Source organism: Convolutriloba macropyga, chromosome 10, assembly GCF_964194025.1.
Source record: "Convolutriloba macropyga chromosome 10, txConMacr16.3, whole genome shotgun sequence".
Lineage (NCBI taxonomy): Eukaryota > Metazoa > Xenacoelomorpha > Acoela > Convolutidae > Convolutriloba > Convolutriloba macropyga.
Window position 1 is genome coordinate 50,104,468 of NC_134477.1, and position 25,638 is coordinate 50,130,105.

Sequence of the window (25,638 nt, forward strand, 5' to 3'; positions counted from 1 at the left end):
AAATTGATTGGATGAGAAGACACGCCATTTTTTCATTTCAATAAACGATATCGGATAAATTTGAGAACTAGTTTGTATATTGGTGGGAGTTAGGAAGAAAGGGATCAGGGACAAATTAGATCTGAAAACAAAATTTTGAATAGTTGTCACCTGGAAACTGTTTTATGAATATATTGACCTATTTAGTTTAGATGAAGTCATTCAGAGAATCAGTCTTTAACAGAGAAAGGCGACGTTGTTCTAGATTTAAGCGAGTAGTTTGTAGTGTAATTCGCCTGGTCACTTAACTTTGCTTGAAACACACACTTGGCAAGTTTTAAAAGATTGAATTTTTTAAATCTGGTACAGTGCACAAAGAATCCAGTGTTCTAACATCTGGTGCTGCATTTTATAAATTGAACAAGTTTGTTTCAGTTATAGTTCACAATTCAGTTTGGCATAGCTATAACATAGGTTTTCATAACAAGTACGTTCCCACAGTCAGGTACCGTTTCCAAGTTGAGGTGTCAACGCTAAAAATGCCAAAAAATTGTCAGAATTGACAGGAATTCGTTGAATTGTTTTATGATTTGCAATTTATAACGTTGTATTTTTTAATTTAACCGCTTTCTGTTTGTAGCGGTGAAAATTCGAATTTTACCACTAAAAGTCGCTAAGTCAGCACTGAATTATGATATTTCAATCCTGTAATTTCACTACGATCATATTTTGATCATATTACTTTTTACCCTGTCAAGAAAACAATTCAGTAATATAGATCCCTAGCATCAGAAATTTGTGGTCAGTGCAAAATTGCATTCCATTTTAGGATATTTCTGGAAATTTGAAAAATGTAGCCTGTCAATTTTCGGAGCAGTAGATTTTTAGGTATAGGCGAACCGGAAAAACGCAATTCTTTGGGTTTTTTTTGTATAAAACACATTTAACAGACAAAAGTTAATTGATTTTTTACTAACACCACAAACATAAGCAAAACGGTCAATTTTTGTTTGTTAGAAGTTTTAGGTCACTCCCATTAACTTGAACTTAATTATTTTCCAACTACACCATGGAATTCTACAAGTACTTAGAACAGTGAACGAAATTAAATTACCAATTTCTGTCACATATTCCTTCACCTCCATACCTGAATGAATATAAAGTTTTGACAACTTCATATGCACAAACTAATTCAATGAAGCGTAGCAGAATTAATAACAACGCATAAATTGACATAAACTATACTCACGAAACAGAGCAGATCCAATGTTTTTTTTACCCCAACGCCTTCCGTCTGTTTCGTCCCTTCCGTATGTTTCGTCCCCTTCCGTCTGTTTCGTCCCCTTCCACTTCTGATACGCCAAAGGGTATGTTATGTTTGCATAGTATGAATTTGAAGCATAGAAAAAAATTATAGTAAGGACCAACAATTCTTTTATAATTAGATATAAGATGATCTTGATTTCCAAAGTTGAGATCTGCGCTTACTTTTGCTGAAAAAAGACAAATAACGAGCAGAATACGATTAAATAAGCTTGAACGCAAATTTATTCAACGTGAATTGCCTGCATAACATGTAACCTACCTTATTGACAAACATCGCTAGTTTTTGCCACTGTTTGAAGAGGTCACGGATAATCTACGCTTATCTGCATGTTATCTGCTTTTGTTGTGCTTACTATGGTCAATGCTTATTTCACAGAATTCATATTTCTGATCATTTTTTGTCTTTTTTGCGTTGATTTATTCGACCAGGACAGCATAACAACACAAGACAAATCAAACAAAAGGGCACACAGATCAGAAATAAGATTAAGAAAGTTATAGCTAGAAATAAAATCAGGTCTTTATCTTCATCATCATCAGTCGAGCTATCATTTCTATCAGACGCACCATCATTACTTCCACTTCCCGATGGATTAGACGGATTAGACGGATTTGACGGATTTGACGGGTTTTGCTGACCTAGTGCACGTGGGATTCCGTTTGGAAATGACTCATTTGTGTATCTTCCGGTTGTTGCGACAGCTCCACCGCTCATGTCTTGAAGCCACTTCCAAATTTCGTAGTTTTGCAGATTTATTGCAAAGAGGTCAGCGCCAGCGTTGCGAACTATCATTCCTAAAAAAACGTTTCTCCCTCAACAATTTTTCCCATTATAGTTTCCCAGATTAGTGGAATTAGAACGTAAGTGTAAATATACCAAAATGGTGCATTTAATTTCGAGTGATACGGCTACAATGGGAAAAAACCCAATATTTTCAAAATTCACTTCCCTTTTTGTCCCAGTGAATCGAAACTTGATACAGCTTGATAAGACATGAAAGATCTTGACAGCTTACTAAGAAATTGTAATACCAACATTTCATGGTAAATCTTGGAAAGATCTTATCAAGATAATCCAGAGAAAACATCTTGACAGCTCTTGACAAAATCGTGATGACTTTTTTTATGATTTCAATTGCTGTTCGATGTATTTCGGCCAAAAAAAAACAATAAATGACCAGTGAGTCAATGAGACTTACAGGTAGCTCAACTGGTCAATGGGAACAATTCAATTCAAACCAGATCAAATCGTGGAGCTTGGAAAAATAGAGGACGGATCCAATGAGATTGAGAAATAAAAAACGCAGTAAGGAACACCAAGAACATGTGTCTGACTGAAGCTAACCATCGAATCTAATTGCGCGATAAAACAGTTAAATATAACCTTAATGAACTCCGACTGACTTGCATTGCATTGCTCATTCGGACGAAGTCATGAAGCAGTCCAGTACGATATCTAGAAAAAAAAGACGAAGCCGAAAATTTGACTTATATGTATATTCTCCAAGGTTTGAAATCTGTGGTAACATATTCACGGAAAATTTTCTATCATTATTTTAAAATAAATTCGGGTTAAATGTCATATATGGAATTTATGGAAACTTGATATGCGTACAATGTGCATAAAAGAATTAGAAATTGGCTGTCAAATAGTCTAAAAGACGTCCTGCGATTTGAAAAAATGTGCAAAAGTCTGCTCAAAAGCGAGAGATTCAACCAAGGAAACAGCCAGTCCCCCGAAAAAAAAATGAAAATTTTAACACAATCAACATCAAAAACCAAACTGAAGACTAAGTTTTGGTAACTGCTGAACATGTTTTTTTGTGCTGCCCATCACTTGGCAACCACTCAAAAACTCATGAAAGTTGATGTTTAACTTTGTTCCCAAAAATTGCAGAAACAAGTTGCATCTACCGTAAATAATTGATTGAAATGAAACGCTGATAAATTGAACCCTTTTCTAAACAAGCCTTCTGGACCGGCATGTAAACGATTAACTACATCCATTTTTATTTCTCTCCGTTACAAAAAACGCGAAAACCTCTTTCCCCCAAAAAAACAATGGGCAACTGGGTCTCCCGTTTTCTAATGGGAGAAAAATTTGCCACGACCAGTAAAAAAGATTATTGGGTTATAATATCGGCTATTCTTTCCTGAAAGTAAATTCAAACCTCTATAAGGACGTTCTTGATCACTCTATGCATCAGAACTCTGATGTACAATAGTTTTAGCCATACAATTGTTGAAAGGGAAATTTTGCCAAATTCTTGTCCTCTAAAGAATGTCGCAGACGTGTCCCACAAAGAACAGCCGCTTACGAAGAATAGTTTTCTCATACAGAAAACCTCATACCTGGAAAAAATCAAACCTAGAAAATCTCATACATCTCATAGCCACCTGGTAACCTCGGTTCGGAAATGCCACTAACATTCAAAACCTGGAAAAAAATACAACAACTGACAGATTTAGTTTGGAGGTGTCTGCAGAAAAAAACATATGCAAACTTTGACAAAAGAACAAAATGTTTCAAACAGCATGCACCGGCCCTCAAAAAGATGATATTATTTGGATACTGAAGGACTTAACTCCACTCGCAAAATGGCTGTTAAAACGAGTGGTAGTTGGAACCTCCACTGGAAACAATAAAACAATACGAGTTGCCAAAGTAAAAGCAACGTACGGAACATACGTCTGTCCGGTAACCGGTATTGCTCGCGATTTGGCTGATGAACCGCTTTTCCCTTTTTCTCTTGCAGCGATTCAGGCAACCCCGACAACCTTCTGCTCTACTTCTGATTTTCTTTTTTGCCCTCCTTATGACATTGGAATATGATACTCATCAATAGGCAACAGTTAAAAAAGTAATAGAAACTGATGTTTGACATGGATCCCAAAAACTGCAGAAACACGTTGCGTCGACCCGCAATTAATTGATTGATACGAAACGTTGATACGAAACAATTCAAATCAGCTTCAAAAGCCATCAGACAGCAAGAAATAACTTTTGAAACTGAAAAAAACTAAGAACTCGTCAAAACTCAAAAATGGTCAAAACTGAAAAATTTTTACAACCTGGGACCGAAATTTTATACACCCCCCGATTTTTGGAAGGGAAAAGCTGAGGTACCCGAGGTTATGACACGCGGTTAGGGTAACCTCTAAGCTACTCATGGACCCATCCAACGTTATCCAACTCATCCAACGTTATCGCATCAGACCCACAGGTGTGGCTATTAGCACTTATATGGTGCAAAAAGGGCATTTTTCGATATTTTGTCATTTATTATTAAATTTCCTAAGTTGTTTTTTTATGATATCTTAGGTGATCAATAAAGGCTAAAAACCGTACATTCATGCCATTTAGAGCTACGTAATAACAATCCGTGCTTATGTCAGTAAAAGTAAATAATGCAGTAATTTGATATTTATTATGTAAACAATGACCTAAATCACTTTCTTGATTAACAAAATAGAAACAAGTAGCAATGATGTTATAATTGATAAATTTTTGATTGTTTACTTTAACCCAGTTGTTTGGATAGTGAAACCATATTGTATTCAGAAGCATTAGAAACTGTTATACAGAGCAGTTGGCTCTCAGATTAGATTAAAATTTGTTCTTCAGCAATTTTAGTTTTTTTTTGGCTAAGTTCTGCTAGATCTTAAGATGTTGCGGGTTTCAAGTTAGTTGGGCTTACTTGACGAGAAGTTAGCAACCTTACATTTAGCAACAAGTTACAGTCCTTTAATACGTCCGAGAAACTAATCGTTTCGACGAGATTGTAAGTCAATAGAACCCTGTGAAGCACCAGGCTGGCGTAAAACTCGAGAACTAGGCTGTGATATATCGGTTTCGCTGAGATTCTTGAGCAGCCACAACAGTTGATTAATCAACGACTTTTCCTAACAAGTTCTCTATATCAACGTTTAAACGATTAAATGCACTTTGTTTGGAATCAATATTTTTCTTGATGAGCCCAAAAACCACGTAAATTATTGATTACTGTTACCTCAAGGGTTAAAAGTGGCAGTCGGAGTACCATCAGTTGGGAAAACAAGTTAGTCTCGCACCTCCAGTACTCAAGTAGGTATCTTGTATTAGAATTTCAATATGATCAGCTGTGATGTATTTCACAGGAAATTTCCATGCTTTTTGATTTTTTTGATTTTTAATTTCATGATTTTTGGAATAGAGTCTCCTGTATATTTTCAACAAAAAGAACAGGGAAATAATTTTGTGTCATTGGTGACAAAAAATAACTCATTTTAATGGGATAAATCCTGCTTAAGTAACTTTTTGCTTGATGCACCAATCAACAATTCTGCAATTTTCTTTTTGGTACGTCCTCTTTATTATCATTACACCATAGACACCATACCAAATTCGTCCAAAAAACCTTAAAATTAATGTGAAATTCTTTGAAAAAAATTAATGTAAAAATTGTTTTATTAATGCTGTACCTGTTATACATCGGGTTTCAGTTCGATTCGGGTGTTGATAAATTCTCACAACAGGAGCTCCTTCCGCATCGGTTGACTTTATTTTGGTAGAAATGTCATTGAGCAAACACATTAATCTTGGTCGAGTGTAATAACAGTTATGAGTCAAGGGCAACCTCATTTTTCGGTAATTAAAAGAACCGTAAAACAAGGGATAGTCGTATGCTTCGTAAATGTATTTCGCGCCCTGTTTTGTGGATCAATTCAATCATTGCTAGGTTAAAAAATGAATGCTGTAAAAATTTAATCTTCTAAAATTTGCACAAAAAGATCTTCATTCTTACCTTTCGTACAAGATCTAACGAGATTAGCATTTTCTCACAAGAGATTCGCATTTTCTCATTAACGAGATTCGCCTATATTTGTTTTTTTTTCAAGGTTATTGGTAGATTAGCTTTTTTCAGGATTATTACAAGATCTTACAACATTAACGTTTGTTTTGGCGCTCGGGTGCTGATAGCATCCAACCCATATGGACCTCAAATCAGTTAAAAAAAAGTGATTGACATTTTTTTCCAACAAGATTTTCTAGAGAGTATGACCGAGTGCTCAAGTATATTTTTCTGCAGGCCTGTTCGATATTTTAATATCTTCAGCAGCATATTTTTTACAACAAATTTTTATTCTTCAACTGCTTTCGTTTTATCCCCGGTTCAATTTTTTTGACCTTGTTACTGAGTAAAGCGAGTAATGTATCAAAATGCGTCATTTTTCTTATCCAATCAGAATTGAGTATTTAAATGCGCATAGAAATCGTTCCAATTTACGTACAAAGCTCGGAAAAAGTGCAAATAACATAATTTCAAGTAAATCTAATCAAAAGACCTATCAAATAAGACACGATTCGGCTCAATAATTTTTGGGTTTTTGAGATTCTTTGGTAGAAAATGGTGACTGGCATTGAACTGATTCGTGCTCAGAAAAAATACCGGCCAAAAGAGCATCAAAAATTGACGTCTAAAAAACCACTTGTTGCTATCATCGATGAGTTAATACGTTGATATGTTCGCCGTAATCTTAATACGTACTAATGCTTATACGTGTTGCTAATGCCTATACGTAAAACCAGTAAAAACCCTCCCCGGTGTTTAAAATGGTTTCGTACCCCAGTAACATTGTACAGTTTAGAGTCAACTTCCCAAATTCAATCTCAAACTCACAAACTCTTGAAACTGCTGTTGTAATAAACTTGATTGTTAATGGTTGTACATGAATTTCTCTCGTGTTGCTAATGCCTATACGTGTTGCCAATAATACGTTTACTTATTGATCTTTGCTTAAAAAATACGTTACTTGAATTGAAGTTATCAGAACGAAAGAGTGTTTTCACCTTTAAAAGACCTGCTAAAAATATCCATATATTATAGCGTTTTTATTGTGTCAAAAACTTGCTCACTGAACAGTAACAGGGAATGTGGTGTTTCGAAATTAAAGGCTTTTTTCAAGCTTCAGTGAAGTTCTTCCGTATTTTAAGGTTACAATTATATCCCAGTCTTAATTAATTATTAATTTTGTAGAAGATTTTGAGCGAAGAAATGGGTTGAAAATTTATCTGTGACCTTCTATCCAGAACAGAATTTTAGTCATTTCGGTTTCATTTGATGGTTGGGAACTTGGCCAAAGATTTAGAGTATAAAAAATTCTGTCTCATCGAGAAATGTTTATTTATTTATTACAAAAAGTTTTCTCTTAAAATTGGTTCAATTAGCACTATGATGTCAGAGTTGAGGGAGAAATCGTTCTTCACCAAAGATTTTATGAAGAATTTGTCAGAAACATTTTCAAAAAAATAATGATGACTAGTTTTAAGAATTTTTCATCAATTTAGTTCATAAAAAATTGCTTAATTTGAACATTCAAACACAGTTCTGAAAAATGAATAAAGTTTCTCATCGGCAAACGGATTGTTTAGGGCGTATAAGACGAAAGTTAATCAAAACTGGTCAAAATTTGCCGTTCTATTAGCAAGCCTCACATCATGTCTAAAGGGCGCTGCTTTTTGCCCCTCAAATGAGAGACACTTCTTTTATCATCTAAACCATTCCTGACTTGATAATTTTTCTCCTCGATATAAACATTTTTTTTCAAAATTCAGAATGGCAAAGAATAGGAGCAAAAATTATTGGAACTGACTGAATAAAAAAAGTTATTGAGAAAAACCGCAGATATAATTCTCAGTGGAAGAAATATTGCAGTCGGAAAAATATGACTGCTAAGCAAGAGCTCAGAATCAAGTTGCAGGAGTTTTTTTTTGTAAGAAATGAAGTAGAAAAGAAAAGACAAGAATTTCGTCAATTTTGTTAAAAATTGTAAAAATTGTAAAAAATTGTGTTAACAACAGAACTGTTGATTTTATTTTTAGAGACAAAAAAAGTATTGTTGAATTTTTTATTTAAATTTTCTGGTTAAAACTTTTTCTAAATGTTTCTAAATTCAGCTTTTTCTTCATAAATTGCCCGAAATAAGCTTCTTTAGTCCACTTTGATTAAATTTGCCGGAAGTACACATCCAAAAACATTAAACACAATGTTTGCAAAATGCAAAGGGAGCTAACTTTACTTCCATTTCCATTCAGAGTAGTCTGGAGTCAAAATTCTGCCGTTTCTTGCTAACTTTACTATATGATTATCAAAAACGCAGTATGTATATTTGACCTCATAACTAACAAATTACCTAGATCTATAATATTCGAAACAATTGATTGTTCTTATTGAACAAACATCAGTAACAAAGTTGTTTTGTTCCAATCTTGGACTGTTACAATCCACAATTAATTCGAATTGTGATCAGTCGGTCTTTAAAAAAATTCGAGCTTTTTTTTCTCAAAGAATTTAACTGAATTTTTTTTACATTTGTCTTTAACTGTCGCTTTTAGTTTCTCTTTTTAGTCGTATGAAACTATCTTGGCAATGAAGGGTCTCATTGACTTTCCATGGAGGAATAAATGAACTTTTACTCTGATTTGAGTAGATGGCTGATGGTTTTCATGAATTTGAAAACAGTTGTTGTAAAAAAAATTATTTTTGATTAACTTCGCATTTTTGTTCTTTTTTGTCTATTTGGTACCTATTGTCGTTATTTACAGGTCACATATGACATTATTGTTGTCGAGGGATTGTTCAAATCTACAAAACTTTTTGATTTTTAAGGAATTTGATTTGAAATTACTGGTTTAGACACGGGTTTTTTGCACAAAATGTAACCTAATTTTTTTATTTCTGTCTCTTTTTAAAGTTATCTTTGTAGAAGTGAGACATATTCTGAATATTCACAGGTCCCAAGTGCCTCCTTTAGACAAAGATGAACCTGTTTAATTATTCATTTTGTTGCTATTGATTTTCATGACTTTGAAAAAAGTTGTTTTAAAAAAAACAAAATTTTTACTTAATTTTGCCTCTTTTCTTTTTTTGTCTATTTGTTACCTAGTGTCGTTATTTACCAGTCACATATGACATTATTCTTGTCGAGGCATGGTTCAAGTATACAAAATCTAATGATTTTTAAAGAATTTGTTATGAATTTATTGGCTTAGACACGGGTTTTTCGCACAAAAAGTAACCTAATTTTTGATTTTTGTCTCTTTTTAAAGCCATTTTTGTAGACCTGAGACACATTCTGAATATTCACAGGTCCCAAGCGCTTCCTTTGGACAAAGACGAACCTGTTTAATTATTCATTTTGTTGCTAATGGCTTTCATGAAAAATACATGAATTTTTGGGGGTTTTCTTTCTGTTGCTCATTTGGTAGAAATTTATGCCAAACATGTGGATGAGCAGGGTCGGAACTTTATGTGCATAACCGAGCCTCCTTGTTGCTTTTACAGCATTAACTGCTAGATCTCTTTGCCTCGGAAAATATTTCTCTTCATCGGTATTCATTGCAAATGAATACGGGCAAATCCGAAATTCATTTCTCTCTAAAGTATCGACCCGGGAAAATCTAAATTTATTTTTGCTTATTGCACTAGGCATCAGCACATTCTTAGACCCGCGTTAGACTCCTCAGGGATTATTTGTGGACGGATTTGAGAATGAAATGAGTTGAATTGATCCTTCTGGAAATCGGAGCAAACTGGTATCTCCACATGTTTACAAGAATCTGGTAGGGGGTACCTGAATTTGACAAGTGTGATGTCATTGTCTCTGTGTTTGGGTTTTGGCATTTTGGGTGAAAAAGGAATGTGCTTGCCAGGCATTCCGTACGATGTAATTGGACTGACGCAGTAGTACCTGGTAGATGTATTGTTTGTACCTAAAGAAGAAAAATATGTAATATTCTGACAATTAAAAAATAGAAATTGACCCAAGTCAACCAAATTGACTATAAATCAAAAGTGACATGAATCATCATGATAAGATTATAAGATGCATGTATGGTACTTCCAAGTGTAGTAGAGAAGCACATAATGTGTAAAGTAATAAAATTTACTATATTTAGTGAATTTTTTTACTTTACAGATTATTTTTTTTCTCTACTACACCTGATTATTTACGCTTGTTCAGTAACTAAATAGACTTGGATGGACTTGGAGTTTAATCGGTAAGCCCCCCTCCTCGTCGTTAACACAATTTTGGGCCATCCCAGAACGACTTTCAAGTCTTGATCAAAACTTCTCAAGTGAAATAAATCGATTTGGCAAAAATCACAGCAAACGGAGAAGTAAAGCGTGATAAATTTCGAGCCGAAACGAACGTTCTAAAACGGTTGCACGAAATCTTGTTCGCTTACGAATTTACGTCATCTATGAAAAACATAACGTTGCAGCCTATCTAAAAACACTTTTGTACTTTACGATATAACAATCTTGATAACGCATAAAGAAAAACGTATACAAGAACATATGTGCAATATAACTAGTTCCTTACTTCCATACTTCACGCCAGTTCTTATTTTTTCTTAAACTGATTCTTCATTAAAGCTTAATACTTTCATCATCTAAATAAGACTGAATGAAGTCTTTTGCATATTTTTTTATACCTCTACCATGCAGGAACTAAATTGCATGAACAATATGAACAGCTCGGGAGCCCTCATCATTTTCTGGATATTCAAATACCATTAGTGCTAGTTTTCAACAACAAATTGACAAACTTTGAGCCAAAAAATCAGGTTTGAATGAAAATTCTTTTTGCAAAATCAAGAAATCGAGCAGCTAGAAAGCAAACAAAAAGAAATGAATGAGAAACTTCGCGCTCAAGAGCTCTACACAAGCAAGGATTGTGTAGCTGTGTGCAATCCCCCATTCGATCCCACCGATGGCCGATACGTATCAGGCAACACATTGAAACTTTTTCATGACTATTTGGGTGTCGACCTCAATGAAGATAGAATTAAAGCATGCCATATTCTGCCTGAAACTGGTGGCTCGGGCCATTTTGCGTCAGTGATTGTGAAGTTTATATATTTCAAAGAAAAAGACAAGGTGTATAGTTGTCGGCGCAAACTGAAGCAACAAAAAATCACGTTAAAAGCAAAATTGTTTTTAAAAATGAACGTCTTCACAAACTTGAAGCTGAGATCAAAGCGAAAGCAACAAAGAAAGATTATTTTCATCTTTTAAAACTGCAGTGTTTCCGTTCTTGTCAAGACGAGCGATAACGCTGCATCATAGGTGACTGTGAATGATATTCAAGAATTAGAGACCATTGCTCCGCAAGCTGTCGAAAAATCTTTTGGTGGTAACGAAAGGAAGTTTGCTAGAGATGATTATATCGAATCTGATAGCTTCACGGCTAGCAGTAACAAGTCGCCAAATGCGAGAAAAAGTGAACAAGTTTTGAAGTAAACTTGGCAGTAAAGACTCATAACGAACTTAATTATTTCTGTTATTTCAACGTTATTTTTCTCTAACTTATGAAAAAATATTCTCAGTTGTACAATACTGTGAAGCCTTGGAACAGTTTCATAATTTTTAGGCGGATTTGGTCATTAACCGCCACCATTTTCATGAATATTGAGTGCCATCAGACACTTGATTTGATTCCTCCACCTTATGTTAAGTTCAATTGTTGTTCCTTAAGTTTTATTGGATAATGGGGCATGCGATATCCGCAGCTCTGATTACCATATCATTTTAACTATTTCATCAACCTTTTACTTGGAAAACATTCTTCATAATTTTTTAAAAATCTGAGCTATTTGCTTCACAGATTCTTGTTTCTCACCAGGCGATATCCGCTGGACAGTAACAGTTTTTTGCGTTGCACTAAATAAATGAGAAGTTTCTTTCCAAAAAGCATGCGATATTAGCAATTTTTGGAGCAGGTGGAATCAAATATGCCCTTTTATTTGTTTCTTTTAGTTCCCCACACTTTTTTCAAATTTTTTGTATTTTCAAACGTCAATTATTCCAGTTTTGTTTATTAAAACGGCTCTTTTGATCCGAATTTCTGCAAGGCTTTCAGGCAGTTGCAGGGTAAAGGTATAAAACTCCTTTGATTTTTTCCAAACCTGAAATTAGATCTTAATATTGTTTTTCAAACGAAAACTTTTATCTTCAAAACTCTTTTTTATGAAGATCATGAGCAACAAATTTGTTCATTTGCAAAATATTAGATTAATTAGAAAAAATTTTGACGAATTTAATTTATTAATAGATGATTTAAACTATCAGTAATTTGCCAGATTTTAAACTATCAGTAATTTGTCTTACGGAAACATGGCAAGCTGGAATGGAGATAATGACTGCTTTCAGTCGCCCGGTTGTCAAAAAATGATAACATGCAGCAGAAATACAAATGGAGTGGGTGTGTCGACTTTTGTCAAAAACAATATAAGAAGGCACCTTATTTCCAAGTTTAGCAACAGTTACTTTCAAGCGTTGACGGTTCGTTTTAAATTGAATAATTTTAAAGTATTAGTTACAACTAGTTAGGTAAAACCGAATAACTCAATTAAGACTTTTTCTCAGAACATACATGACTCTTTAGAAAATATCCAACTCAGATCCAAAGATTGCCATTTCCTATGTGGAGATCTCAATGTTGATCATAGCAAACCCAATAACAGCGAAAAAACTCAAAAAAATGAACTTGAGGCGTTTTACTTGTTCTTGTGCCAGCGATTGGTCTACACCAGGGGAAACTTCAAAGAGTTTGATTTGCACCCATATCGACTATTGCAGTCGTGTGGATGAAAATTCAATTCTGAAAACAACTATCAGTGACCATTATAGAATTGTATATCACTTGAAAGTGGATAATACACCTGAGAGAGAAGTTGACTCAGTCTTTCAAATCCAACTATGGAACAATATCGATGACCTGCTTGTTGCAGCAAAATTGAATTTCAAGTAAAATGACGTGTTGAACAAATTTATCGAAAAACGAAACAAAAACAATAATAATTCTAATTTTTTACAGTTTCACTCATTAGTTAACGAAGTAATTAACAACTTCATTCCCACAAAAATTATCACAAAAAAACGTGATAAATGGGTTGACAAGGAAGTTAAAAATTTGGCTGCATTTTAAAATTCTCTCTATCAAGAGTTTTTGCGAGAAAAATCTGAAATCAAAAAACTAATTACAACCAAATCAGAAACAGACTGCAAAAATTAGTTGCAAAAACGACCCTTCTATCAAAAGAAATTTGATTTTAAAGCTAAATTGAATACAAAAAAATTCTTCAAAGCGGTACAAGATTTAGAAGCAGAAAATGAAGCAACAACAAATGTCGATGAAAAATGTGTTGAATGTTTTAGTGAATTATTTGCATCTGTGGGAGCCCAACTTATCTCTTGTTGCGCTCATGAAAATTCAAATTTGAAGACCAATAGATCCAAATGCTCAATGGTACTAAGTTACGTTAACGAAACAACAGTGGGGAAAATAATAAATTCTATGCTCAATAAAAATTCAGGAGATGAGTTTAGTTTCAGCAATGCACTTTCAAGAAATCTTTTTCTCTAACTCTTGTCCTAACTATACTTTTTAACGACTGTATCGAGAAGCGCTTTTTTCCGGAATGTCTAAACCATGCCACGGTTGTCCCAATTCATGAAGGTGGACATACAGAAAATCCCAATTACTTCAGATCTATTTCGCTTCTGCCAGTGGTCAGCAAAATACTCGAGAAAATTTTATCTGCACAAATTTTTAGCTCTTTGGAAAAAAATTAAAAAAAAACAAAATTTCAGCTTTTTGGAAAAATTTTCAACTTTTTGGAACACAAACAATACGGCTTTCGAAAAAATTATCAACTGCACATGCCTTGCATAATATGACTTCGGAAATTCAAAAAAAATTGGGACATGAGAAAAGGCGGTGTTCTTAGACCTAATAAAAGCTTTCGATACGGTGGATCAAAACCAACCTCTCGAAGTCTTTTATAACCTAGATTTCAGAGGGCTAGTACATGTTTTTTAACCATCTTACCTTTTATCAAGAAGTCAGAGAGTTAGAATAAAAGGAAAGGTCTCTAAACCAAAACATATTCACTTCGGAGTATCACAAGGCTCAGTACTGTGTCCCTAGTTTTTTATATTTTACGTCAATGAGATAACAAGAGCTTCAACTCAACAAGATTCAATACTTTTTGCTGACAATAATGTACTTATTCAAAACCAATCTACTGACCAAATTGATTTCCAGAATGGTTTAAATGACATTGTTGTGCGGTTGAACAACGTAAAATTGTCCATCAATGGCAACAAAACTTTTGAAGTTATTTTCAGCAAGAACCAGAAACCTTGATTGCTTTCTTTTTTCCAGAACCTTCATAAACAACAAATTTATTGAAAGAAAAAGAGAATTCAAACATCTTGGCATAGTTCTTGACAGAGAGTTGAAATTCACTGAACACGTTCAATACTTAATCAATAAAATGAATAGTTTCATAAGCTCTTTTTACCGACTGCGGAAGATGCTGACATGCCAAAAATTACTCTTATGTAACAAAACTTATGTATAGCCGATTATTCAATATGCTGTTTTAATATAGGGAGCTGCTTGTAAAACTGCATTGGATCTGGTTGAGCTAAAATTGGAGCATTTGCTGAAAATTGTGTTTGGATTTTAAAAAAACATGATTCAGTTAGTAGCTTAAGAGAAAATTTTCATATTCTAACAGTGAAAGAGCTTCATTTGAAGGAATTCTTGAAACTACTAGTAAAGACCTTGAGACTTGAAAATAATTTGAAAGAAATAAATTTAAAAATCAAGCCTGCTGAAGTTCAGCTTTTATCTAAAATGAGAAATAAGGCTAAATCAATAAAATTTTCTACTAACAAAACTGGAAAAAACGATAAATCAATAAGTGTCCGGGCCAGGAAATTTTCAAATGCAATCCAAATGCTTGAACCTAATTATGCACAACACATAAAAGAGATAGAAAAATTCAGAATAAAATGTTTTTTTGTCCAGCGTTAGAAATTACATACAAAGTAATGCTGACTTGCTATCATTTTTTTATTAGATTACCCATAATTTGTTGTCATACTGTCTGGCTTTTTGTTGGTTGTTAAAAATTTTTTTCAATGCTTCGATGCAATAAGAATTATTTCTTAAGTGTTTGTAACAGGTCACTGTTAATTGCTGATTAAAACCGAATCAAGGCACCACTCGATTAGGCTATATAAGCCTTCTGATCTCCTCTCAAATTTATGTGACGTGTTTGTATTAATAACAATAACGTGTCCTTAGATTTGAAAACCGAATTTATTATTGAATACACGTCTTGGGTTGGCTAATTAGTACTGATTGTGCCTTATTTCAAGTCCTAAGACCTGCTAATACTTGTGAAGACTTCCTCAATACTTGACATGAGTCAGGCCTTCGCCAAGACTTAGCAAGTAGGCTTAGTTAGCAAGTAGACTTAACGCTTAGCGGGCGAAGAAACTGTTTTTGTTTTTCAAACTATTTTGGTTGATCGATTTTTTTATTCCAGAAAGTTTTAAATGATACCAGTTGAAAAGCTCTATAATTAAAAATTTCTAATATTTCAGGGGATATTTTTTGTGTAAATTTGTTTTTCAAGGAGTTTTATATGATATGGCCTTACTACAGTAGCGTAAAAGTTTTCTGTGAATACTCATATTCTGCGCTAGATATAAATCTGTTTTTAGGACTTCGCCGGGGCCCTAAATTATAATTATAAAATATTCTGGCAAAATTTTTGGCAAGTTGTGCATTTTTTGCTTCATGTATTGTTTCGACGGATCAGTTTAGCCGTATGAAACACTTACAAAAAATTCAATTATTTCTTTACCGGAAGATAATATCATTTGTTCAATTTTTTGATGAAATCTTGATTTTTTGATAGTTGGCAAAATTGTGGAAAAAGTAAAACAAAAAAAATGCGCTCAGAACAAAACAATTATCATAAGTGAGTTTAAAAGAAAGTTTGGTTTGCTCACGCTTTGGTTTGCTCATTTTGGTTTACAAAATTAATTTCACTTTTTATTGAGTTTTTGCGACTTCAAGGCAGAAGCAAAATCTTGAAAACATAAAATTTAATTGTTGAACTTTTTGTTTTCAAAGTCATATAAAAACCTGTTAATTTTTTAATTAAAAACCTGATAACTTTTATAACTTTTTCGAAAAACGATTTCAGTCTCTGCAAATCTGATGTGATCCTGATAGTATACTGGAATGTGTCAGTTGTACCATCCATGCTCAAAGGTTTTTTTTGTAGATCCACGTCATTGTTTAAAAGATTTTTTTTGTTTTTTTTTCTGTTTTCTTGCCTTAATGGAAACATATGCAACTTATTTTGCAATCATTTTGTGGTGATTTGAGCGCTTATCAAATTTGAAATAGTAAAAACGTCTGAAATGAAACAATTTTAATTTTCACCTAGAGTCTCTTTTTATCGGCAGACTTTTCAGTTGAAAGCCATCGGAACGCTTACCACCGGACCTCTTTTTTGTTATCCACGTTGGCTTAACACGTTTCTGTAGAAGTTTCAGTATTTTGGAAACAACGATTTTCGGATAGACTTTTTTGGAAAGATGTTGCGCACATTTGTTCTGGATTAAATACTGTAATAATCTATTAGGATAAATTGTATTGTCCACTACGTATAACCAATTTTTCATTGGATTACACACAAACTATGAAAAGGATAAAACATAAAACGTTCATAAGAATCTGCGGGCAACAAATTTGAAGGAAACCGGTCATTATTAAGCTTTTGAGCGAGCAAAAGTGCTTTTCATTGAAACCAGCTCACTGCAGTTGTTGACTGCTATAGAAGAGAGCTTATGAAAAGTTTTGTTATGACTGATATTAGTATTGATAAACTAGAGATATCATTTCACACATTCTGGTTCAAAAGATAAAAACTGGCTGTAATTTCCCTATGTTTTGTTTAGCAAAATTTAATCATTTTATTTTGTTGAACAATAAAGTCAAACAACATGAGTTCCGTCGCTTAAAAACACGCTCTTTTAACAACTTTTACACTAGACGACATTCACATATGATAATTAAAAATTGGAAGACCGAAAATTACAACCAAAGAGAGGATTAGACAATCGCTCAAATTTAATTAGATTCTGTTTGCAACACAGTTTGTTAAGTAAAAACCTAAAGGAAAAATGGGAAAAATTTAACTTTTCTCATTTTTTGTGATAAACTTGTGCTCATCAAATTTTATACAGCACAATTTTCACTATTTTTCTCACGGGTTTCATCTTCATCTTCATCTACAGGTCAGTTGCCCACATGGTATGTTTAAAACCACACTTAATAGAAGAGCCTTCAATTCAACTTTGACATCAGCAGTTTCTGCCCCACAGAATTAAGTGACAAGTAGGTCACCCATGTAGATTTTTTTGGGCTTGCTCTGCAACTAGCTCGCTGTGAAACTTCAGCATTATCCCATTCATATTTCTGTAGCGCACACGTTGGAGACGACTTAGCCCCACTAATATGTCTTTTTTACCGATATCTTAGCAATTTGTCGTTCTCATCAAACCTGAGAAAAAGACACCTTCGTCTTGCGGTCTAACCTCAAGGTCAAGAATTTTTTCTTTTATTCACTTAAACAGTATCTGTCTTTAGCGGAACATTGCAACATTTCGTATCAAATTGGTTTGCAAAACTGAACCAGGTAGAAGCGATTCATAAAATTATTTTCCGGAAACATAGTTGACGCCTTACAGACAAACTCTTTCTACTTTATTGGGCTTGTGTGGATCAAATATTGACAAAACATAACAACACATTTGATTGGTTTTTGTTTCCAATTCACTACTCGAAGCTATTTAAATATATCCCTACTTAGGATTGATAGAAATTTTTCTTTATTTGTCAATATAGGTTAATTACCTACTTTTAGTGGACGTTGCATTCCACGTTTTTTTGTCCTAATGCTACTAAGAAGATGTTAGATAAATCTGTTCCTACACGTCGCTTGTTAAATCAACTTTGTACCTTGGACGTTAAGCTTAATAGTTGAGATCAGAATTTCGGCTGCTAGTTTGTCTTCTTGATGAGCAACTGTTAGTTTTTGCAGGTTTCCATCCCCCGGTGATTCTTGACAGTTTCTGCTAAATTCACATAACCATCGCTAGTAACACGACACGCAGCACTGAATCACAGCTCGTTTCATAGTACTGGACTGATAATTGGTCAACCAAATGGTAAACTATTTGGTTGACGAATTATCCACGGAATGCTTACGGATTGTCTTCAAAGCCATTTTTAATCGATATTTGGCTTCAATTCATAGGAATTCTGGCCTAAAGTGATGGTATCTTTCTGCAAAATAGTCTGCTTGAAACCGAAGCAATTCAAGTGCAAACCATTTTTCATCTCGTGGACTTTGTAAACGGTTGTTCCAATCTGCAACGTCTTTAGATTTTGAATTGTTTGTTGCTAGCTGTTTCCTTGCATAAAGATAGCAAGCCCCATTTTAGCCTGAATCAAACAGCATGCTCTAGTTTGAGTGCCATGAATTATAATCAGGCATAAGGACACTGATTCTCAACACTGAATCTCGACTAATTTTTCTAAGAAAACTTCGTCCACCCAAGACTGAAATGATTGCGGGTCACAAACAGCAAGAGTACCTTCGAAAGAAATTTTTGCCAAAAAAATTTGAAAAGCGGTTTTTGCTTCAACCCACCTACTCACACCAAATTGCTGGTAGTTCATTGGCATACGTAATTGCACGAGATTTACTGGTTGCAGATTTTTATTTTGCAGTGAAGCAATTATTAGTGGGTTTCCTCACAGTCATCAGCCACTCAATGCCGTCTTCTTTTATTTCTTTGCAGCATGATCGTCTCTAAGAAAATATAGCTTCTTTTTTAACAGCACGTTATCATTCATCTATTTGCATCTTCGTGCAACTATTGCAGTTCAGGATTTGGTGATTGCAACCAACGATAAAATACTTGATTTGCTATCGTATTTTGTCAATCCGACTAATAATTAATTCAATAGTCTTAGAGTTTTTCATGAAGTCGAGTTACTAAACGAATTGCGCTATTTGTGTCTCGAATTTCAAAGATGCGGCTTTTTCATGCAACCGCTTCCTCATGCAACGCTTCTAGTTGGGGAATCAATATAAGTAAACTATTGACTTTACCAGTCTAAGGGGAAATTATTGACTACAAAAATGATTTTTCTGGAAGTGAAGACATCGATCCAGTGCCCGAACTGCTGTAAAGTTTGTCAATAAAAACAATGTCACACAAACTCAAAGTATCATGAAAAATGCTAAGTTATTAATTCTATTTTTTTGAAAGTTCCAAAAGCTTGCAATGAGACAAAATGTGGACGCTGGCCGAACAGTCTTTGCAGTATGATATCAGCCGGATTATACATTGCACCAGAGTAGCCCATTCCATTGACAGCGTGTTTTGTTTTTCCAGTAAGCAGTGTTTTCACATGATCATTTTCTTTAATCGACTGATGCTGCTGTTTTGTAATGGAGACAGAAGGATTACATTCCATTCAAGCCAAAGCAATGGCAATGATATTCGCAAGTATTCAGTAATGGCAGCCTTCTTTGATTATTTGTAAAGTAGGTAGTTTTGAGTAGGGAAATCGGTTGGGCAAAAGTTTTCTCTGCTTGCCAAAGGTCTACTTTGAAATCTTGTTTGCTACTCGAAATGGTTTCCGACATTTTCGCCGGAACTGTATTGCTGTCATTAATGACTCGAATAACTATGTTTCTCCAGAAAGGAATTGCGGAATGACCAATTTTTGGCCTACACAAACTTTGAGATTTTTGGCGTACTCAACGTTATCCTCGTGAAGCTCCTTTGATTTCTTCAGAGGCTCTTTCTCAGAGACTCTGACTCCGTGGAAGATCTGAATATACAAGAAATCTGTCCAGAATAACTTTCCAGTTCAGCTTCTATCAAGCGACGTTGAAGCTTCTTTCCAATTTGCTGGTTGTGCTCTTTGTTTTCTTTCTATTTCTTTCAAAATCCATCTGAAGTTTTTTTGGACTCTGTGTTGGCCTTCACTTTGACGTTTTCGTTGTTTCTTCAATTATCAGAAATTTTTGAAACTTGTAGTGAATAAAATTCCCGTCAGTTCAAAAAAACCTGTTCTACTATGATTAGCCTCGCTTCTATTAATGAAAGTAATATATAATTTTCCTCAAAATATGCGTTCAATTTGAATTTGAGACAAGAATGACGATAGTTTGCTTTCAACATTTGTAGCAATTTATCTCTTTCCAATTTAGGTGGGTCATACATCTGACTTAACCAACAACAAATTGCCCAAAGATATTGTCCAAAGGCTGCTATGATACTTGACGGCTGCGACTGAATATAATGACAAAGCCTGTTTAGGGAAAAAGTGTTTTAGCGAAAACAGCAAAGTTTTTCCGCAGTTTTTTGTGTTTTGTTTGATTTCTTGAGCACGTCTTGAAACACTTCTTTATAAATTTTTGCGGCTCTAAAATCTGGGGATATTATGAATCATCAATGCTACTGCCTAAAATATTAGTGGTAAACTAGAAATATCGTTACGTGCGTTCTAGTTCGTTTCAAGATTACAAACGTTTCTAGACTGTAATTTCTTTAGGCTTTGTTGCAAAATTATAAGAAATAATTTTAATTTTTTGAACTGCATACGAATGGACTCGCTCGCGCAATTTTACGTTTTGTTAGCAAGGTTCACACCAGGTGGTATTTGGTCATTGAATAAGAGAGATCTTACATTACATAAATGACAATTACATAAATGGGGGTTACTCAAAACTTACACAAGATAGATTTGACATAACTTTTGACTATTAAGTGACCTTTAAACCAGGACAAATCTAATTTGATCGTCGTATATCAACAAAACTCATAATTTGCATGAAAAGTTTGAGTTAATCCGCATACCAATAGCCAACGAAAACTTAACACTGCTTGTGGCTCATAGAAAACCTATTAGAACAATGATACTCAATAATTTTTCTAAACCAATGACCAAAACTATGTGCAGTTAGAAAAACAGGGTTCCTATATTCGAGTCCCTATGATCCAGATCATTTTAAAAATACGCACTTTTTCAAGGTCAACCGACTCTCGAGAGCAAAATTTGCAGCCTTGAGATAAAAATCACTGAGAACGGGAGCAATGGCTTTGAGAATAAAAATAAACAAGACGCGTACACGCAAGTGACCTCGAATGTCTTTTAACAAGTTTGTATATCATTTTTCATATGAGAACAGTATAATTTTTGCATAAGCTTGAAAAAAACGCTCCATTTATCTCATCTGTTTTTTTTATAATGTCGCTAATAGATAAAGTTTGCACAAATATGTCGTAGCAGTACACTCAGTTTGTGTTGACTTCATATGAAATTTAGAAAATATCGGTTTTTGACCGCAACAATCAGTCAATACGTTGGAGGAAATTATTTGATGCCTAATATCGACAAAAGACTTTTTGTTCAAGATGAGGCCTCGATTAAAAACAAATACTGTGATGGTTAAGCTAAGATATAACCGTATAATGTCTGCAAGCAGACAGCATACGCATTTAAATGTCACTAGCACGCCAGCAATCCCGATACCTTTAGATAAGCTGTTTAGATGAAAAACAACTTACGCACAATTTCATAGCGTACAATCAAAATTTAATTTTTATTCACAGCTTGAAAAAACAAAGAGTGATGAAAAAAGTGAAAAAATTATATATAATGGATAAAAGAAATGAGTCAAAGATTGAAAAAATCAGACTATTAAATCAAAACGAATGAAAAGGATAAAAAAGAAAGCACTACAAAGAACAAAAAAGAGCCACTTCAGGCACTTTTGAAGAGCTTGAGCGACAAAAAAATGGTCAACTGAAAAAAATACAATACAGATTAAAGCAAAAAAGAGCAAAAAGAGAGAAATGGAAAATTAAGCAAGACGCGGAGAAAAAAACCAGGAACATTAAAGAAACGAGACAGGAAAAAAGAAAGAAGAGAACAAAAAACTATAAAAGTACTGTTTAAGCAAGAAGAGAAACATGTAAAAGCTATTGAATGAGAAAAATTTAATATATGAAATGGAGAGGAATGAAAGAAAGATAAGTGCAAAAAGGCTAGAAAGATTTGAAAGTAGAAAAGAAGAAAAAAGGCAGAGTAAAAAACTGTCCCTCAATAATGAAAAAATTAAAAGAGATATAAAATGAAAAACGATATAAACAAGGCAGTAGCATAAGCAAGAAAGAAGAAAATTAAAAAGAACAAAAAGAAAATTGAGAGAAGATAAATGTTGAGAGAAAAAAGATTTAAAAATAAGAAAAAACCCAAAGAATAAACAGTGATTGAAGGAAGAAAATCAAAATAATGAGAAGAATGAAAAAGAGACAGCAGGAAAAAAAACGAAACACGGAAGCCCAGAAAAAAGCACGAAATAGAGAATTGAATGAACTTAAGACTAAAAAACAAGAGGAAAAAAGTAAAAAAAGAGATTGAAAGCAAGAAAAAAAGATTGAATGAAAAACAGATACCAAAAACAAATGAATGTAGAACCAAAGAGGAAATTTGGAATAAAAAGAAACAAAAAAATTCTAAAAAAACGAATATAGAACAAATGAAAGAAAGATAGAAAGAAAAAAGGTAAGAAAGAAAAAAAGAAAGAAAAAAGTAAAGAAAGAAGGAAAGAATACACAAAACTGCTTAGCTCTGACGCAGGCGACTAGTGTCTCCTGCATGAAAGACAACGATTTTACCCACTCGGCTATCTGGGCCATCTCGTAAAATCATCAAATCAAACGTAAAAAGTTCGCTCGAGAAATGAAATTGAAGAAGTGTTGCAGAGCGAAAATGAAAGCAGTTCACTAAAGTTTTTGCATATCGAAAAGACTGACACGCTTACAAAAAATGCGTCTTTTTGTTTGGCATTGTTAAAAAACAACAAATTTGAGATAAAATCAACGAAAAAAAACAAACAGAAGAATAGAAGAAATATAAAGAAGAATAAAACAGAAAGGATGAAAATAATTGAAAACAAGAAAAAAATTGCTGCAAGAGACGCAAGTGACGCAGTGAAAAGATGGCAGAGAGAAATAAAGAACGAAGTAATAGCGGAAATAAGAGAATAATTAGATAGAAAGATCAAACGGAAAGAAGAGATAAATTGAGAGAAAAGAAATTAGAGAGAATTAAAAAAGATGCCAACAGACAAACGAGGATTGGCACAACAAAAGCAGTTCTCCTACTCCTCAATTTTTTTCGCATCATGGCTTTCGATGCTTACTCATCGGTAATTTACATAAACCAGCCATCAGGGCCCTTCTACCAATGTCCCATTTTCGGTCATCAGTCGTTTTAGAAGATTTTCGTCTGCGGTTCTTGACCTTTTCTTGCTTCTGGATATTTTCAGTCACTGACCTCTTCTGAATCACTTTTTCGGACATTTTGTTTGAGTGTATTTTTGGCCATTGACAGCTAATGATGAGTCTCCTTAACTCTGCTTGTTCTATAGGTCTCTTAAACATGCCAGTCGAAGCTCTTAAACATGTCACCTTAAAAACTGTTACTCATTCAATATATAGGATAGTGAAAAACTCACTGGATCGGCACTTTGCTGGTAAAATGGATAATCCAGCTTCGAATCGCCCTTCTGGCATCAGAAAAAATTATAAATCTTTTGTTACACGCTCTGGTACTCCACGGGAAAAATAACAACTTCCATTGGTACCACTATGCAAAGAAACAACGGCTGATTAACCAACAAAATCAGAAACGACCCCTTAGTGTGTACGCGTTCTTTGATCAATTGGCAGCAATTCGGACTTGCAGTTAGACTCGTTTTTTTCGCGATATGTCTTCCATGCTGAAAATGTAGGATGTTCTGATGCTTTATCAATTCATCAATTTTAATTGTTTACTATTGGCTATTTATAACCAGTAAAAATGTCCTAAAAGGGTTCTCCTGGAGTATTTAATGCTTTAATGAAATTCGATAATAACTTCTAAATGTATAAGAGCAAGCTTCTTTTTTTTCTAATCAATACTCTGGAAACAATTTATTATATGCAATATAGCCAGTGAAATGAAACTAGTTTTCTGTACATGTTATTTTCTTCTTTAATTTTATGCCAACGTTGCTCGCGAAAATATAATTAAAAGGGGATGGTGTTACACGAACGCACACACACACACACACACAAATTATGTATAATATTGATAGTCTTATCGTTTATTTATGTACACGTATAAATTGATTCTCGCAATTCATGTTTTTTTTATTATATGCATCTTCATAGCTCAAGTTGATTTATTTCATTCTTGGTATATGATTTGCGTTCTACAACGAGCTTTGACATCATCAAACTTTATTTCCCAATTTGCGAATTACCCAATTGTCTACTTTTCATAACGTCAACTTCTAAAAGGTTTCGCACCGCTAATTACTCAAATTTAGCGAGCGTACCCACGTGGCTAATCAGTTACACGAATTATAGTGTTCCACGCCTATTAAGACATGGGGCAGTTCATTATGGGGGGGTGGGGGTATTTCCCTCGAGTTCTAATGGCGGTTTTTTAAATTAGTAATTAAATTGAGTTAGACACTAACTTCACTCTTCTCTCCACATTCAATGGCGAAATTTAAAAGTGGAACAGTGTCGGAGTAAATTTAATTAGAACTGGACTAAAGTGGAATTCCGTGTTGTTTACTCTTCCATTCCTATCTCTAACTCATAACGGTGGAAAATCGTGTTCAATATTATCCCTAATTTTTAGTGGAATCGGGTAAAATCCTTGAAATTCTGGCTTACCTTTGATCATGGCACAGGAGTGAGTTGTGAGTGCATAATTTCTATTCAGAATCGTAGCTGCACAGTGAAATTTGGAGGAAGATCTTTTCATCACCCCCGCAATTGTGTCTAGGGGATCTATTTGGTCATCTGTGAGGGGCACCGGACACCAACATACACCCCAAAGAGTTATAAAAATAAAACTACCCTCAATTAACATCTCGAAGGCTCACAAACAAACAAAATATAAACAAAAAAAGTGAAAAGTAATAACAGAAAAACTATAATGCCTTATTCGCCACTACAAATGACAACAGATTCGGTTGACAGTAAAAAAACTGTGTCGTTTCGAAAAGTAACAACTTTAATCTGATTCGTTTTTGACAAAATGTTGACAAAATTGAAGAAATAGCGATGCCATAAATATTTCTTTTTCAAGTTTTTACGATCAATTGTAAGTCAGGATGCTTTAATTTCGGCTTTGAAATTCGTTTTTGCGACACAATTTTTATTGCACAAAACTGTCAATTTGAAGCATTTGATCATGTATGACATTTGCAGTAAACTTTTTGTCAATACAAATCAACACCAAGACCGAATTACGCCAAAAATTACACATTGATGAATTTCAAAAGTTGTGAACAAACGAAAATAAAACAGGAAAAGGTCATGATCCGGAAAAGGT

General features: G+C 34.0%; 1 protein-coding gene across 1 annotated transcript; it reads right to left on the minus strand.

Annotated features, from left to right (window-relative positions):
- Positions 1–1,586: 1,586 nt before the first annotated feature.
- On the minus strand, positions 1,587–25,261 carry LOC142348647 (uncharacterized). Its single transcript, XM_075400076.1, has 4 exons — positions 24,975–25,261; positions 9,857–10,057; positions 5,767–5,991; positions 1,587–2,100 (listed from the first exon to the last, which is right to left on the minus strand). The coding sequence occupies exons 1-4, from the start codon at positions 25,171–25,173 to the stop codon at positions 1,697–1,699; spliced, it is 1,029 nt and encodes a 342-aa protein (XP_075256191.1). The 5' UTR covers positions 25,174–25,261; the 3' UTR covers positions 1,587–1,696.
- Positions 25,262–25,638: the final 377 nt, after the last annotated feature.